Consider the following 18,713-nt stretch of genomic DNA (forward strand, 5'->3'; position numbering starts at 1 on the left):
TCCACTTCTGATCCCTCAATGAGCACTGGTGTGTGTTTCATTAACTTACCATTCCTGAAGACCATAATCAATTGTTTGGTCTTACTGATGCCAAGTACAAGGTTATTGCTGTGAAACCACTCAACCAGCTGATCTGTCTTGCTCCTGTATGCCTTCTTGACACTCTCTGAAATTCTGCCAACAATTGCCATGTATTCAGCAATTTTTTAGATGATGTTTGAGCTGTGCCTGGCCACATAGTCATGAATGTAGAGAGAATAGAGCAGTTGGCTAAGCATGATTCCTTGAGGTGTGCCAAGTGTTGATTGTCAGCAAGGAGGAGATGTTATTTTCGATCTGTACACACTGTGGTCTCGCAGTGAGGAAGTCAGTTATCCACTTGTGGAGGGAGATACAGAGGCCCAGGTTTTGGAGCTTTTTGAATAGAACAGAGGGTATGAATGTGTTGAATACTGAGCTATAGACAGTAAACAACATCCTAATGTAAGCTAGCAAACAAGCAAGTTTATTTGTATAACACTTTTCAATCTCAAGGCAGTTCAAAGTGCTTTACAAGAACAAAATATAAAACTTAAATATCGAATTTCAGACAATATATAAGAGAATAAAATCACACAAAAATAGATATGGTCAATAGCAGTGGGTATTACTATTGTCCAAGTGCTCCAGGGCCAAGTGGAGAGCCAGTGAGATTACATCCGCTAAAGACTTAATATGGCGATAAGCAAATTGAAGTAGGTCCAGTTCCTTGCTTAGACGGGCATTAATTCTAGCCATGACCAACCTATCAAAGCACTTCAACACCGTAGATGTGACTGCCACTGGGCAATAGTTGTTGAGACAGCTCACCCTGCTCTTCTTGGGCACTGGTTTGATTGTTGCCCTTTTGAAGCAAGTGGGAACTTCCGACTGCAGCATTGGGAGATGGAAAATGTTCTTGAATACTCCCGCCACTTGAGTTGCACAGGGTTACAAAGCCCTACCTGATGCCTTGCGTTCATTCTCTTGAAAGATGTTCTAGTGTCAGCCTCCAAGACGGAGATCACAGGGTGGCTGGATTCTGCAGGAGTTTGCATAGATATAGTCGATTCTCCCTTTCAAAGGCATTGAGCTCATCTTGGAGTGAAATATCACTGTCATTCATGATACACTTTGGCCTGCAAGCCCTGCCAGAGTTTACCTGCATCCTATTCAGTCTTAGCTTCAATGGGAATTGTTTTTTTTGCTCTTAAGGTAGCCTTCTATTGGTCGTGCCTGGACATATTTGTAGATCTGGATCACCGATCTTGAATGCCACAGATCTAGCCCTCAGCAGACTAAAAGTCGCCTGTTTCATCCATGGCTTTTGGTTTGGTTATGTTCGGTATGTTCTCGAAGGCATATCTACACCGGGGGGAGGGGTTGATGAAATCAGTGACAACTGTGGCATATTCATTCAGAGTCCAAAAATGAATCCCTGAATATTGTCTAGTGCACCAACCCGACGTGTTCTTCTGCCTCCCTTAACTGTTCCTTCTTGGTCCTCACCACTGGTGCTGTGGTCTTTAGTCTCTGCCTATACAAGTACAGCCAGGTGATCGGACTTGCTAAAGTGTGGGCATGTAATGGCATGGAAGTGTTCTTGATGGTGGAATAACAGTGGTCAAGTGTGTTGGCTCCTTCGGTTCCCGAGGTGATATGTTGGTGGTAGTTATTCAGAAACTGCTTCAAGCTGGCCTGGTTAAAATCCCCCACAGTGATAGGGAAGGCATGATGGTGTGCGGTTTCATGCCTGCTGATTATGGAGCTTGGGTCCTCCAGTGCCAGCCTGACAGTGGCTTGAGGTGGAGTGTACACCACTACCAAGATGGTGGTAGAAAACTCCCTCAACAGATACAAAGGATGATTTTTGACTGTTAGATGTTCTAGGTTTGGTGAGCAGTACTGAGACAGAACTGCCACGTCCGTGCACCACAATGAGTTTATCATAAAGCATACTCTGCCTCCTCTGCCTTCAGAAGTCTGAGCTGCCCTGTCTTTGCAGAGAATGGTGAAACCATTGAGCTGCAGTGAAGTTTCCAAAATGGCATGTGATAGCTGTGTTTCCATGACGCAAAGTATACAACAGTCCCATGTCCACCTGGTACAGCAATCTTGCTCTGAGGTCTTCAATTTTATTTTCCAGAGACTGTACATTCGCCAGTAGGATAATCAGGAGTTGAGGGTCTAAAGTCTCCGTATTTCAATCTTACTCTCGGCCCAGCGTGCTTTCCTAGCTTCCTCTTTCTTTAAGGGGACCTGCACTTATGACCTGTGTCTGACGTCTGGGATCTGTCAATTTTGAGTATCGATAGATTTTTAAAATTGTCTGAAAATGATGTTGCTTACTGAAGTATCCATGGTGGTGACTGTGGATTTCAGCTGTAGTCGTCCTGAATGAGAATATTTGACGTTTCCCATTGAAGCTACACACAATGAGTCACCCCTTATCGGCGTCGACTCAAGGAGAAATAAAAGAAAGGAAAAATTCAGTATTTTCTGAGGTGCATGGCCAAACAGGATGTCTTAAGTTTCACTCTAAATCTTTGGTAATGTTCTATTTAGACTGAGGTCCAATTTGGGTATTGATTTAAATTTTCAAATTGAAATTGATAAATTTTGTTAGGCAAAGGTATTAGGCATGGTAGATGGAATTAAGATGCAGAGATCTAAATTGAATACTCTATTGGAAACAGCAAAACAAAAGCCTGCATTCCAATTGCAATAGATACTTTGCTGATTCTTGTAAAATTTTTTATTTTCCATTGATGGTACTTTGCAATAGAGTTAAATATGTATAGAAATATGCTACTTTTCTTAACAAAGTTCCTACAACATTTAGTTCACATAGAGTTTATTTCATGAACTTGCGTCAAACATTAACTATTTTTTTCACCAATCTGTTGTCCATTAGGCCAAGCTGCCAAACCTCAAAGAAGTGGATGTCCGTTATACAGAAGCCTGGTGAATTTCTCACATGATGATCACCGAGAAAAGATTATTTTGTGGAAGAATCAGAAAAAAAAAACTTTTTCCAGCATTTTTACCTTGGGTCAGGGAGTGCTGAGATCGCCAGCTCGGGTTCTTTCACCAGAGGCCTGTACACTGCTGGGTTCCCTGTGGACCCTGGTTCATTCTTAATGCTTTTTGATTTCTGAAGATGAAAAAAAAATGTGTAGCAGCAAACCGGCCACACGAGGAACCTCCCTGGTCATTAATTGCCTTTGTGCTTACGCTGTGTGTGAAAAGATATATTCCTCTCTTGTTTATTTCGTCTACTTGAACGGACCAATGTCAAACTGATTTGGAAGTTCGCACGATTGTCTTTGGCTGAAGATAGCAGTTATTTGATGGATACGTTACCTTTGCCATCCCAAATCCTTGCAGTGATATGCAAAGTAATAATTCTTCTTTTGTTTTGTACATACAGTAAATTTTACATAAACACACATATTTAAAAATTGTTCACATGACAGGTCTGGGACCTGACACTTATTTATGGATTGTAATTCTTTTACCTGTTTTTTGCGTATAGTACTGTAAAAACTAGTTATTATGGCTGTCTGGTAGCCTGGAAGCTCTCCTTTAAGTGGTTTTCCTTTGCCTTGATGAACTTTTCTTGTCTGCCCTTTTGGATCACTGCAACTTGTGCAAGATTCAGAAAACAACAAGGGATATGTTTTCTGCTTCACCTCTAATGAAGAGACTCGAACTTTGAAGGAAAATAAGCAACAGACTTTTCTTTACAAAGACCAAATTACCAGTTGTTTTACTGAGGTTGTGATGAGGTTCCACCAAAGCTATCTGCATCCAAGAGTTTTAACAAAAAAAAACTTTGTAACTTCATTTTTCTTTCTTAAATATTTCACCCTATTTAAATTTTCTCCCAACCCTCTTTCCCTGACTAGTGCATAGCTCCAACATGCATGTATGATTTGCATGGCCCTCGTAGAAATCCTCCTGTCAAAACCAATAGCTTCACTTTTTTTTTGTGATAGCAACCACTATAAGCATTCCTTGCGGTAATGGAATGCTTTTATTATTTTACGATGCCTTTGTTTCATATGAGCCATTGTTGTATAGAGCAAAATTATCTTTGTCATTTTTGGCATGGTTGCTACTTTGCAAAATTTACAGCATCTCAGACAAAAAACACACACAAAAAAAAGATTGTAACATGTACCTTTTTATTTTGTTTTGTATGTAAATTATCCAAGAATGGAGGCCAGGCTTCTTTGTTTTATACCTTGTCGCCGGGTAGCTTTTTCACTTTCCCTTTTGTTTTGAATTGGTTAAGTCTTAATCAGGTTCATGTCCCAGAGTGCTGCAGCGAGCCTCGACTGCATGAAGATGCAGGCGTGGAAAAAAAGTTTTAAAAAATGCATCCATTGTTCATCATCAGCACTGTTGCTGTTATCAGATGGTTTACTACTGTTCTGTAGCTGTTGTACAAAGAGATGTGAAATAATTTCAGGCAAAATAAACAGTAAGTGAATATCTTTAAATTGTGTAGTTGGTTCTCTTTAATTGTGGTGGAAGAGCGGGAATGAACGCTTGAGTTTCAACACTCATACCTTCGTGCATTGAATGCAAGATAGACAAATTGTTGTTGCACAGCTAGATGAGAAAGTCATTTCATGTTTTAATGGTATTGAAGTGCCCAGGGATCAAGACAAACTTAGTACCTTTTCCCTTGTAGCAAGCTGAGGGCCAGAGTGAACTTCATTTTAACTTCTCGTCGAAAAGGTAACCGCAGAGAACTTCTATCCAATGACATAAGACTTGTACACTACATGACTGTAATTTTATGTGGGAAAAATAGTAACATTGTGCTTACTGTATCTGGAACCTAAAAGACAAAAAAATTATAGTTGCTGGATTTAGGAAATAAAAACTGATGTTGGAACAGAAACTGTGATGTTGTAGAGTACTCTTCCACTTCCCTTCTCACAGTGCTATCCCAATTAACTGCAGGAGATGTAACAGTGTTCTTTTACCACCTCCTTCCTACTAACCAAGGACATTAGCACTCCATCCAGGGGGAACAGTGGTTCACTTGTATCTTTTCAGATTCAGTTCTGCTCCATTCAATTCTTACGAGATGGTCTCTGCATTGGAGAAACCAGAAGTAGATAAGGTGAGTGCTTTGCAGAAAACCTCTATTCTGTCCTCAAGGAGGAGCTTAAGCTTCCAGTTACCTTTCATGTTAATTCTCTGTTCCACTCCTCCTATGTCTGCTATCTTTGGCTTTGTACATTGTTTCAATGAAGTTCAATGTAAACTTGAACAAAAGATCAACTTCAGACTTGGTATGTTACAGTCCTCAGGATTCAATATTGAAATCAACAATTTCCGATTATTAACCTTTCCAAATTGTATCAAAGCTGGCTCTCAAAATGCTTTACCACAGATGCTACCCGACACAGGTTTTATTTTGGCTTTTCAGCGTCTGCAGTATTTTGGTACTTCAATCTGTACCTAGCAACTACAAAGTTGTGTGGTGGTCTTCTGCCTTCAATTTACATCTCTTCTAAAGCAGATCTGAATTAGTTTTCACCACCCTCTCTCAGCTTTATCAGCAGTCATTGTGTTGTCCAAACTGCCTTAGCATCCCATTCAATCACAGATCTTCCCTTTGCTTTCTGTGTACCATGCCCCACAACTGCTCTGCAACTTAAGACATGTTAGGTTTCTAACTTAGGTAATTTTTGATGCAAGGTCATCTTTACACTTTTTCCTGTGTTTTCTCAGTTTCCTCCCACATTACAAAGACCTGCTTGTTGTTAGGTTAAGTGGCTACTGTATATTAACCCCGGTGTTGGTGGCTGGATCTGGAGAAATGGGAGGAGGGACATGGAATATGATAATAAAGTTATCAAAGATAACACAGGGGCCTTGATCATCTGAGTGCATGGACTGAGGAGTGACAAATGAATTCACCTAATTGTGAGTTGTTGCATTTTGGGATGTCAAATCCATGTAGGACTTTTATAGTGAATGGCAGGGTCCTTGAAATTGTTGTAGAACAGAGGGACCTCAGAGACCATAGCTCATTGAAAGTGGAGATATGGGTAGATAGGGTGTGAGAAACTTTTTGGTACACTGCCTTCATAAGTCAGAACATTGAGTATAAAAGTTGGTAGGACATGGTGCAGTTGTACAGGATGGTGGTGGGACCACATTAGGAGCATGGTAATCAGTTGTGATCGTTTTTCGAAGAGGGATGTTATTAAATTGGAAAGAGTGGAGGTGTACTAAACCATAAAGGACATAAATGAGCAGAATGCGCTCAGTCTTTTTCCCAGGGTTGGGAAATCAAGAAGTTGAGGGCAGAGGTTTAAGGTGGGAGTGGAACGATTTTTAATAGGACCTTGAAGGGCAACTTCTTTACACAAGGGGTGGTGTCTATGTGGAATGGGTTGCCAGAAAGTAGCTGAAGCAGATACAATAATAACTTGTTAAAAAAAGTTGGAAAAGTACATTGATTGGAAAGGGTTATAGGCCAAATCTTGGCAAAAGGGACCAGCATGGATGGGGCATCTTGGTCAGCAGGAACTGTTTGGGACAAAGGGCCTGTTTCTGTGCTGTATAACACTATGACTTTATGACTCTGTGCATGTGTCAGAGGATAATAGGTTACAGGGAAAAAGGGTTGCTCTGACGGTCAATATAGACATGATACGCTGTATAGACTGTAATGTCATAGGGAAAAATAAGACATGTTTCTCCCTGTAATGGTGCTACCTGACCTGCTGAATATTTCTACTGCTTTCTGTGAATTTGAGAACCATCCATGGAGTCTGTTACTAGGAGCTGGCTTCAAGTAGATTGCCTTCAGTTTAAATCATTACTCTAACCTGTATTTGTTTCCAGGACCCCCAGCGTGCAACCCTGCAACCATGAGTGTCAGGCTTGAGCTCAATTCACTTGATTCTAACCACAACATTCTTCTCAATAGCTGAACACAGCATCCTCTCACTGATATCCCAACCTGGAAATGTCCTTCCCCAACCAACAACCCATGCTCTCCTATCCATCTCTCCATTCCACTACCCCTCCCCTGTCATAACAATCTGAGTGGATGTGGTGGGAAAGCTATTTTATTCCACACAATAAATCCATGGTGTTTTACTTCCCTGGTCAATCTCCCATATAGCATTTTGCCAAGTGCCACATCAAATGTGCTTCTATCATTTGCCCTCTTTCTTATCTCTTTAAAAACCAACCAAGTTAGACAAGATCTTCCCTTAACAAATTCATGCTGACTGTTCTTAATTAACATCTGTTAATGATAACTCATGCTGTCCCTCAAAAATGATTTCAACAACTTGTCCATCACTTACATTCAGCTTACTCACCTGTAATTAGTCTAGCCCTTCCTTTTCAATCAGCTGTATGATATTTATCATTTTCCAGTCCTCCAACACCATGTCCATTGTCAATTGGAAATAACACTCTTACTTAAGAGCTGACAATTTATCTGTGTCTGGCAATTTATCTATTTTAAATATTATTGAGGCCTTGAATGACTTTCACTCACTCTGCTTATTATTTCCTACATTTCATATTCTCCTCAATGCCAATATCTGCATCATCCCCTCTTCTCTGAAGGGAGATACTAGGTATACGTACATTTAAATTTATGCACATACAGTAACTGAGGGTTCCATGCATCCATGTCTGATTTGGTCTTTAAAGAGTCTTGTGTGTATTTACAGAAATTTTAGGATTTACTTTGAATTTAGCTGCCAATAATATTTCATATGCTCTCTTTGCTCTCTAGTGTTCTTTTTCAGTTTCACTCCTAGGTGTTCTGCATAGAACGGTACATCACACAATGCTCTTGCAGTCTCTTCCCAGTGCTGAGCATTTGGCCTTGGTAGTAAAATTTGCTTTTCACTTTATCATGTTAAATGTATTACTTTACAGGATTAATTAGAGAGTTTTCCCTTTTTGGGAATAAATATACAATCTTCATCATCTCCTTCTTGACTGTCTCTTATTTTCTCACTCTGATTTATCTTTACGCACCTATTACCATTTCACTTTTACTAACCGGTATCTCTGCCTGGTGAACTTGGCCTTTCTCCAGGCCGTTCCTTACCATTTCCATTACCGCGCTACATCTCATGAAATGAAGTTCATTGCTTTCAACATTGCATCCATTGCCACTGTCTCCACTTAGCCAGGATCATTCCCTAAAACACTTGTGTCTGCCATGTACAGATTCTAAAAAGTTTTCTTGAATATACTTTAACTGTGCCGTATTAGCCTTCTAAATCCACCTTCTGCTGTTGCTTCTCTTTAAAATAGTCGAAATAATTCACTCTTAGACCCTTGCTATTTTTGTACTTGGTTATTAGGACATAGAACATAGCTCAGGAACAGGCCATTCGACCCACAGTGTTGTACTGAACCAGCTGAGAAGCAAATCAAGAACAGCCAAACACTAACCTGTCCTACCTGCACCACGTCCATATCCCTCCATCTTCCTTACATCCATGTGCCTATCCAAATGTCCCTTAAAAGGCTATAGTGTATCTGCCTCTACCACCAAGTCAGGCAGTACATTCCAGACATCCATGACTCTCTGAGTAAAAAAACTTACCCCTCACATTCTCATTTGAACCTACCCCCTGCCCCCATCTTCAATGCATACCCTCTGGTATTAAATATTTCAACCCTGGGAAATAAATACTCTCTGTCCACTTTATCCATGCCTCTTATAATCTTGTAAACCTCTATCAGATCTCCCCTCACCTTTCAACATGCCAGAGAAAACAACCCAGGTTTATCCAGTCTCTCGTGAGAGCACACGTCCTCTAAACCAGCATCCTGGTAAACCTCTTCTGCACCCTCTCCAATACCTCAACATCCCTCCTATGGTGAGATGACCAGAAGCTTTCATGAGTATGTAAATACTAATGCAACAAAAGTTTAACAGCTCATACATCTCTACATGTAGGTTGAACTGACATAAATTCATAAACAACAGTAATTTACAAAGAAAATGCCTTAATATAGCAAAAATATCCCAGTATATTTCACAGGAACATTATTGAACAGTACACTAGATCAACTCACAAAGAGCTTGGTCAAAATGGTAAATTTCAGACAAAATCTTAAAAAGAGGAAAACTAGGTAGAATTAGAGATTTATGGAGGGGAATCAGGAGTTTTAATCCTTGATGGATAACAGTACAATAACAGCAATACAGTAACAAATTAAATTCTGCCTGACTAAGAAATCAGAATATTTTTTGAGGAATGTACTGTAAGCCTGGTGTAACTTTCAGAAATTAAAGAGGAACATGACCATAGAGGAATTTTGAAAGACAAGCAGACATTTTAAAAATCGAGTCAGTGCTTGACCAAGAACAGGCTCGGGACTGAAGGGTGAATGTGGGTTGATACGAGTTCGCCAGCTGGGTTTTGGAAAGCAGGTATGCAGAAGGAGGAGATGAAAGAGGCCAAGAGCTCTTTTGGAAGAGTGAAGTCGAGAAGAAATAAACTTCAGATGAGGGCTTTTTCAAAAGATCAGTTGAGGCAGTACATCAGGTGATATTGGGATAAAAAGCTAACAGAGAGTTTGTAGATATCACACAAGTTCAACAAGATTGTGGCTGCACATTGAAGTACTACTGTATTGGCTGTTGGGATTTGCTGTAATTACTCTTTAATATGACAGTAACATTGGGAATCCCAAGTCTGACTGCACAGACATTCTCAGGCTGTGGAGAATAATTTGTTAAGACTCTGCAGGTTGAGATTTACACAGAGATCAACACTAAGTTTAAGCAAGAAAGAACTTAGGTTATTTTTGTATATTTTCAACAATGCAACCCGAGGCAGTTCAGATTAAGTTGTAGCTATGTTCTAGTCTATTTAGTTTGTTTTTGTAATCCAGTTTTTGAGGGTGAAGCTAGTCTTCACTGCTCTTGTGGCATTATTGTTACTCTGTAGAACCTTATGAGTTCAAAGGACATCATGAAGAAAATCTCTCACTCTATTGTCCAGCCATAATAGGACAGTTTTCTGAATATAAGTGTGTCATTTTTAATCAAGGTCAGACCACAATAACCGGACAAATGATTCGATCTTCCCAAGATCGAGCCAGCTGACGATGTAGCAAATCAAAATTCCGGTGAAGGGACACCGAGTTGAAACATGACCTCTTATTCTCTTTCTGCAGATGCTTCCTTACCTGTTGGGTGTTTACAACATTTACTACTTTCAGGATGATTCTGAGATGTTGAGGGATGGTGGTGATGTAGGTGCTTGGAGTCTATTAAGATCGTCTTATCATGAGTTTAAATATTGTGCATTTATAACAACGATGAAAGGTAGTCAATTGGAAATGTTGACTGTGTTCCTCACTTAGAAGTTGCCATTTGAACTACCAAGTGTTTCCAGTCTTTGTTAATTCCTAGACACAGATCAAACTGAATAAAGAAATATTCTAGGTCAGGGGTTCCCTACCTGGGTCCAATGGACCCCTTTGCTTAAGGGTATTGGTCCATGGTATAAAAAAGGTTGGGAACCCCTGTTCTGAAGCAAAACACTTCTGGATGCATTCCAGTGTCTCTTGCAGCAGAGCTGGGACTGTAACCTTAACAAGCATGGCCAAACCTAACAGCTTTTGGAGCCATAATTCTCAAAAATCCAAGAGCTGAAAAACCCATGCAATTTTGATATAGGTGTTTTTATTGCTAACATTTTCCATATAAAATGTAAAATGCACATTCTTTATGCATTATAGTTAAATTATTGTTGTGGCTGGAAATCTAAGTGAGTCTCTGGCCTGGTTTTGGCCTCTTGTTTTATAGTGAGTATTAGTACATTCCAGATAAGGCACAGAAGTTAACCATCCTTTAATTTAAAAAAAGCCTCAGAATAAAGGGACATCCATTAGAACTCTGAGGTGGAATTTCTTCAGCCAGAGGGCGGTGGGAATTTGTTGCCTCAGAGGACTGTAGACACCGAATCACTGGATGTATTTAAGGCAGAGATCGGTAATTCATTTATTATTGTCATATACTGAGTGGCTACTTTATTAGGTACCTCCTCTACCTAACAAGTGGCAACTGAGTGTATATTCGTGGCATCCTGTGCTGTAGCCCATCCATTTCAAGGTATGATGTGTTGTGCGTCCAGAGATGTTCCTCTGCATACTACAATTGTAATGTGGTTATTTTAGTTACAGACACCTTGAACCAGTCTGGCCATTCTCTTCTGATCTTTTTCATTAACAAGGCATTTTCGCCCACAGAACTGCCGCTCACTGGATTTTGGTTTGCTTTTCTGTGCTGTGATGTTCTATGACTCCATATCCATATTATCTGGCACTCTTACAAAGAGGAAATTCTTGCTTACTGGTTTAGTTGTAGCTTGATTCCTTCATTCGGTGGTGAGTGGGAAACTTGGAACAAATTACAAAAAGATTGTGTTTCACAAACACTCTTGGTGATGGCCATAAGTATTCCCAATGAATAATGTAACAGATCTTTTTCTCTCTATTCCGTGTCTTCACTGTCTAACTCTGCACAAAGATGAGAAAAATAAGTGTTCTTTTAGTCATCGGGGAAGTCAATTTGGATTTGAGGCTTCACATAACTAGTAAGTCTTGGTCCTGAAACAAGGTTTTGACACAAAACATCAACAGAAGCTTTCCTCCCACAGATGCTGCTTGGCGTGCTGAGCTCTTCCAGCAGATAGTTTGTAGTTTCAAAACTAATGGATGATAATCATTAAGTGAGCTGGATATTTGGATTTAATAGCCCTGAAAAAGGGCACAGTATTTGCCATGTATGATTAACCTATACTAACATTCTCATTTCACTTATTTTTACTGATTGACAATTTCTTTCTAACATGCAGTAGTGGGCCATTTTCACCAGTGGAACCTTGATTTTAATACAGTCTTAAAAGTGACTAGAAGGGTCTCTGTGCTCTTAGTCAAAGAGAGACGTTGTTTGCAACCAGAGTAGAAAATGGAGAAACACAAATGTCAGTTACCAAAGCAACTTCAGGCATAAGTTATACTCCATCTGAGACGAATAAATAAAGGTAGCAGCTGCCAGGAGAAAACCAATAATTATGGACAATGAATGGTGCATTGCAAAGCCTGTGAGAAGTCCAGTGTGTCATGTCAAGGAGGACTAATGTTTAATAAAGCCTTGTTTAAAGCATGGAGTCCAGACTTCCCATCATTGAAGACGTGGCCAACCTTGATGCATAATGCCTACAGGCCAATATCACAGCTTCCATTGCAGCAAAAGCAGGTATAATAAGGGCAATGTTACAATAGTCATGGGGGATTTCAATATTTTTGCAGCTTAGGAAAATCAGGTTGGTGCTGGATCCCAAGAGGGGGAATTTGTAGAATGCCTATGAGATGGCTTTTTAGAGCAGCATGTAGTTGAGCCCATTAGGGGAAAGGCAATTGTGGATTGGCTGTTGTGTAATGAAGCAGATTTGATTAGTGACCTTAAGGTAAAGAAACCCTTGGGAGGCAGTGATCATAATAAGAAAGAATTCACCCTGCAGTTTGAGAGAGAGAAAATAAAGTCAGATATATCAGTATTACAGTGGAGCAAAGGGAACAAGAGGAGCTGGTCAAAGTTGATTGGAGGCGGACTCTAGCAAAGATGGTAGCAGAACAGCAGTGGCTGTAGTTTCTGGGGGCAATTCAGAAGTCGCAGGATAGATGCATCCCAAAGATGTCCAGCATTTTAAGGAGAGGTTGAGTGTGGCTGACAAGGGAAGTCGAAGACAGCATAAAAGCAAAAGAAAGGGCATATAATAGAACAAAAATTAGTGAGAAGTTAGAGAATTAGGAAGCTTTTAAAATGTAACAAGGCAATTAAAAAAAACATAAGGAGAGAAAAGATGAAACATGAGGTAAGCTAGCTAAAAATATCAAATTAGATAGCAATTTTTTTTCAGTTATATAAAGAGAGGTGAGAGTGGATGTTGGACTGTTAGGAAATGACGCTGAACAGGTAGTAATGAGGGACAAAGAAATGGGGCTGAAATTATTAAGTATTTTATGTTAGTCTTCACCGTGGATGACTCTGGCAGTATGCCAGAAATTTGAGAGTGGCAGGGGGCAGAAATGAGTGTCATTGCTATTAATAAGGATAAAGTGCTGGGGAAGCTGAAAGTTAGATAAGTCACATGGACCAGATGGAGTACACCACAGTGTTCTGAAAGAGGTAACTGAAGAGGCATTAGTAATGATCTTTCAAGAATTACTAGATTCTGGAATGGTTCCAGGGGACTGTAAAATTGTAAAAAAAAAGGAGGGAGGCAGAAGAAAGGAAATTATAGGCTCATTATCCTGACTTCAGTGGTTGGGAAAATCACTTATTATTAGAGATGAGGTTTTGAGGTATTTGCAGATGCATGATAAAATGGCCCAAAGTTAGCATCGTTTCTTGAAGGGGAAATCTTGCCTGACACATCTATTGGAATTCTTTGAGAAAATAACAGGCAGGATAGACAATGGAGAGTCAGTGGATGTTGTTTACTTGGATTTTCAGAAGGCTTTTGACAACATGCTGCGCATGATGCTGCTAAACGAGATGAAAGCTCCTGCTATTACAGGAAAGCTACTAGTATGGATAGAAAGTTGGCTGATTGGCAAGAGGCAAAGAGTGGGAATAAATGGGGCCTTTTCTGTTTGGCTGCCGGTGAAAGGTGGTGTTCCACAGGGATCAGTATTTGGATCGCTTTTTTTCCCGTTATATGTCAACGATTTGGATTAGGGGATTTGGCCAAGTTTGAGGACGATGTGAAGATTGGTAGAGGGCCAGGTAGTGTTGACGAAACAAGGCATCTGCAGAAGGACTTGGACAGATTGGGAGAATGGACAAAGAAGTGGCAGATGAAATATAACATAGGAAAATGCATGTTCATGCACTTTGGTGAAGGAATAAAGGCATGGACTATTTTTTAAATTGGGAGGAAATTCAAAAGTCCGAGGTGCAAAGGGATTTAGGAGTCCTCATGCAGAATTCCCTAAAGGTTAATTTGCAGGTGAAGTCGTGAGTAAGGAAGGCAAATGCAATGTTAGCATTCATTTTGAGAGGATAGAATGCAGAAGCAAGAATATAACTCTGAGGCTTTATAAGGTATTGGTCACACTTGGAATATTGTGAGCACCTTTGTGCCCCTTACGTATGAAATGATGAGCCAACATTGGAGAAGGTCCAGAGGAGGTTCAAAAGAATGATTCCGGAAATGAAAGTATTAACATATGAAGAGTGTTTGATGGCTCTGGGTCTGTACTTGCTGGAGTTTAGAAGAATGAGGGGAATCTAACTGAAACCTATCAAATATTGAAAAGCCAAGGCAGAGTGGATGTAGAGAAGATGTCTCCTGCAGTGGGAGAGTCAAGAACCCAAGGGCACAGCCTCAGAATAGAGTGACTTCAGAATTTAGAACAGAGATGAGAAGGAATTTACTTAGCCAGTGGGTGATGAATTTGTGGAATTCATTGACACAGATGGCTGTGGCCCAAGTCATTGAGTATACTTAAAGCAGAGCTTGATAGATTCTTGACTATTCAGGGTGTCAAAGATTAGGGGGAAAAAGACAGAAGAATGAGGTTGAGAGGGATAATAAATCAGCCATGATAGAATGGTGGAGCAGACTTGATGGGCTGAATGGCCGAGCTCTACTCCTATATCTTACAGTCTAAGTCTCTCAATGCCGGTATGTACAGTGTCAGACTGCTGTAGTTGTAGTTCTGGATATCAATGTTCAAAGAGGCCTGCAGTGTGTCATGTGCCATTGATCTGTTTCCCAGCTCTTTGCTGAGTCACAGGGCATGCTGCCTGGCTTGAAGTGAAAATATTTTCAATGTACAACTGAATTTCTACACCATTTATATTACAGCAATGTTTAGTAGAGTTTGCCCGATTCATTCATTGGCAGCTGGCAGTTCTCTGCGACGTAGATTTTACATTATTGATGTAAACATCATTTGATTTCAATGAGCGAAGTCGGAAGATTTATTTAAATACATAGGGCAGAACTACAGCCCACTCAAACCTTAACAGTTATGCTGCATTCTCCATTTTAGTGCTGTCACTAAGGGAGCTGTAACTGTCTCTAGCAGCTGAGAGCATACTCTAAAGAACGAAATGCATTGTTTATGGTCCTCATTACACAGTCAGGCATTGCAGAAGGATAGTTCACCTCCTTGTAGATCACAAATATGCTTTTCAAATTGGAGAATTTAATATCATTGATTTATATTACTTGAATGAAGAAATCCTTTGGTTCGCAGTGCACACTGGTATATTTATGATTTTAATAAAACTGAAAGTGGTACTTTTATGCTATGTAAAATTTTCCAGCAATTTTATATAGCTCATTTGAAAAACAAGATGTAATTATTTTACATCCACGCTGCTTTCTTTCGATATGTTTCCCAGCTTCAGATAATTGTAAAGTCATAGTCACAGCCTCGTATAGCACAGGAAATGGGCCCTTCAGGTACACAAAGTCCATCTAATTACACTGATCCCATTTATCCTCCTCGCATTGCTATCAACCTTCCCCGGATTCTAATATTCTACAAACCGTGTCTTGTACTCAGATCCCTGAGATCTCACTGACACCCTTAGAATTTGTACATGTTTTAAAATAACATGTTTTCCTTACTTCCAATGATATAATAAATGTTGAAAATCTTGGCAGCACCCACTATTAGCCAAATTCTGATGAAACTCACCTTCATTGTATCCTTTTCATTCCGATATTGATTCTTGGGTAAGATGAGAAGACTATGTTTGGGATGGTTTCCAAAAATCTGCAGTTTACTTGTTAGATGCTACATACTTGTTTTAAATACGCGTCTGCAAGAATCGTTTGGGATTCTCTCAAGTATTACACAAAATCTCGCCGAGGCTTATCCAGATAAAGAGTGAGAACTTTCCAATGCAGGCTATTGTTAAACCTCCTGTTACTTGTACAACATGATTACTCCATTGGGATACCAGCTTGTCATTGATGAATGGAACTAGGTGAATCCTCTGCCTTTTACGAGGTGGACATTTTTCAAAGTTCAAAGTAAAATTTATTATCAGAGTGCATACATCTCACCAAATACAAGCCTGAGATTCTTTTTCTGCGGGCGTACTTAGCAAATTTATAGAACAGTAACTGTAAACAGGATCAATAAACAACAAACTGCAAATGTAAATATAAATAAATTGCCAGGATGTAAGTTTAATTTTTTTTACCCTTTGTAACCTTGAGAAGGTGATAGTAGGTCTTCTCCTCAAGCATTTCCTGTACTTGTGGAAACAATTCTCCCATCCTGGGAAAAAAGTACTGGCTGTCCACTCCATCTATGCCTCATACAATCTCATACACCTCTATCAAGTTGCCTGTCATCCTCCTTTGCTCCAAAGAGAAAAGTTCTCGCTCACTCAACCTTTCCTCATAGTCGTGTTCTCTAAGTCTGAATAATATATTTCTGTTGGCATGTGAACCTGTAGACAGTCAAATAAATCTGAGATGATTGGTAAGTTTCAGCTTGATAAATGGTATGAATACTGGAATAGATCAAAGTCTGGGTAATTGTAGTGAGTTACATACATTCTGATTCCCAAATCTTCCCTATCACTTGCAAAGCACAAGCTTTATGTTTTGTGTGTTGTTTATGTGTTGGAGTATTTCCCATATGTGAAGGGTAGGGTGTTATAATACTTTTAACAACTCTCAATACATGAGCATTACTCAAAAAACTAAATAAGAGAACATTGATGCTGGGTGTTAATTCCACAGATGCTGCCTGACCTGCTGGGTATTTCAAGCACTTTCAATTTTTATTTCAGAATTCTAATATTGCAATTATTTTTGCTTTATGATTAATTAAAACATATTTATTCTAATTCCTAGGTGCTCTTGAGAAATAAGTGGCGAGCGTTTTTCTTGAACTATTACTGTCTGCATTGAGGGTGAAAAGGAAGAGAATTTTTCAGGTCAGGTATTATAAGACAGTCACATGGTGTAAAGTTAAATTGATGGCATTCCTATGCATTTAATACCCTTGTCTAATGCAAAGGGAAGGTGTCCATTATGGTAAACAGACCAAGAACACACCTTGCCCTATATATTGTTGAGCTCTGTGAATGGTTGCTCTTAAAGAAGGAAATGGGTACTCACACCTTGTATCAAGCAAGAGCTTTACCAATCACCTCGAATTTGTTTGACTGTGTACATGACAATAAAAATAGATTGTTCTTATCTGGAGAAAATGACTTATAAGGAAAGCTTCAGTGAGCTGGAGCCTTTCTCTTTGGAGCGAAGGAAGATGAGAGGTGACTTGATAGAGATATATAAGATTATAAGAGGCATAGATAGAGTGGACAGCCAGTGCACCTCCTGCATGATAGCAATAGCTAATACCAGAGGACGTTGTTTTAAGGCGAGTGGAGAAAAGTTTAGAAGGGATGTCAGCGGTAGGTTTCTTACACAGAGCGGTAAGAGCCTGGAGCACAGTGCCAGTGTGGTGGCAGAAGCTGACACATTGGGAGTATTCACCAGACTCCCAGACATGCACATGGAAGAATAAAAATGGAGGCTTATGGGCTGCGTAGGAGGGAAGGGTTAGCTTTAAATATTCAAAGTGCATTTATTATCCAAATATATATGCAGTATACAGCCCTGAGATTCATCTTCCCATAGGCAGCCATAAAACAAAGAAACAACATGGAACCCATTCAAAGAGAATATCAAACACCCAATGTGCAAAAAAAAAAACAAAAATGAGCCAAGAACTCAGGATATAAAACACAAAACCACAGAGTCATTGAAACAGCCTAGGAATGTTCATTTTACTTCAGTTCAGTTCAATTAAGTGTGGTGTTGTTCATTGAACAAATTTCATGACATATGCCGGTGATTTTAAATGTATTCTGATTCTGACAATAGACAGCAGTGCCAGTCTGCCCTGATGAAAAACACACAAAATAGCAATTAAAAAAAAGAAGTAACCAGAAATCAGAAACACATCGTAACATGAACGACAGAGTCCGATCCACAGACCACGCCAATTAAACCTTGACTAAACCCAAGACTCCAGCATCTTCCTCCGGCACCTATGAGTGAGAGGGAGAGAGGTAGAGTGGTCAAACACAAGCAGTGGCACTGAACACCTGCTTGCCTTCTGCTCTTGTCCTTATTGGTTTCAATCTTGCTCCGTGCTTTAATCAGCGGGTTTGGCGAGAAATGGTGTCGATTATGGGCTCGAGCCCTACCTCCAGGCTTCTAGGCCTCCAAGGTGCATACTCCGCCGGAGACGGCCAATTGAAACAGTAGGTTGATTGTAGAGTTGGTTAAAAGGTCAGCACAACATCTTGGGCTGAATGGCCCATACTGTGCTGTACTGTTCTACGTTCTGCATTCTAAAACATTTGATCATTTTGAACACCTCTTTTGAATCCTTTGTATGTGATTTGCTTCAGAAAAAAACAGCTCACATTCTCTAGTTTCCCAAAGGAGATCTACCTAAATGAATCATTTAGATAGATCTCTTTTGAGTTCTTGCCAATGCCTTGACATCTTTGCTAAAGTATTATGACTTGTATTGTCTATCATGCTATATTTGTTGTAACTATTTTGAAAATTGCTGTTAGTTCCAAGAAGATGAATTCAAAAATGCAGATTAGTGTTTTGTTCCAT

At 39.7% G+C, this 18,713-nt stretch overlaps 1 protein-coding gene across 2 annotated transcripts in view; it reads left to right on the forward strand.

Moving 5' to 3' along the window:
• Positions 1–4,523, forward strand: part of cmip (c-Maf inducing protein) — a 253,957-nt gene extending 249,434 nt beyond the window's left edge. For both annotated transcript variants that reach the window (XM_072279852.1, XM_072279853.1), the window contains exon 21: positions 2,933–4,523. In XM_072279852.1, coding sequence (XP_072135953.1) covers positions 2,933–2,986 — 54 coding nt within the window. In that variant the 3' untranslated portion in view covers positions 2,987–4,523. The remainder of the gene's footprint in view (positions 1–2,932) is intronic.
• The last annotated feature ends 14,190 nt before the right edge of the window (positions 4,524–18,713 follow it).

Source organism: Mobula birostris, chromosome 15 (genome assembly GCF_030028105.1).
Source record: "Mobula birostris isolate sMobBir1 chromosome 15, sMobBir1.hap1, whole genome shotgun sequence".
Lineage (NCBI taxonomy): Eukaryota > Metazoa > Chordata > Chondrichthyes > Myliobatiformes > Myliobatidae > Mobula > Mobula birostris.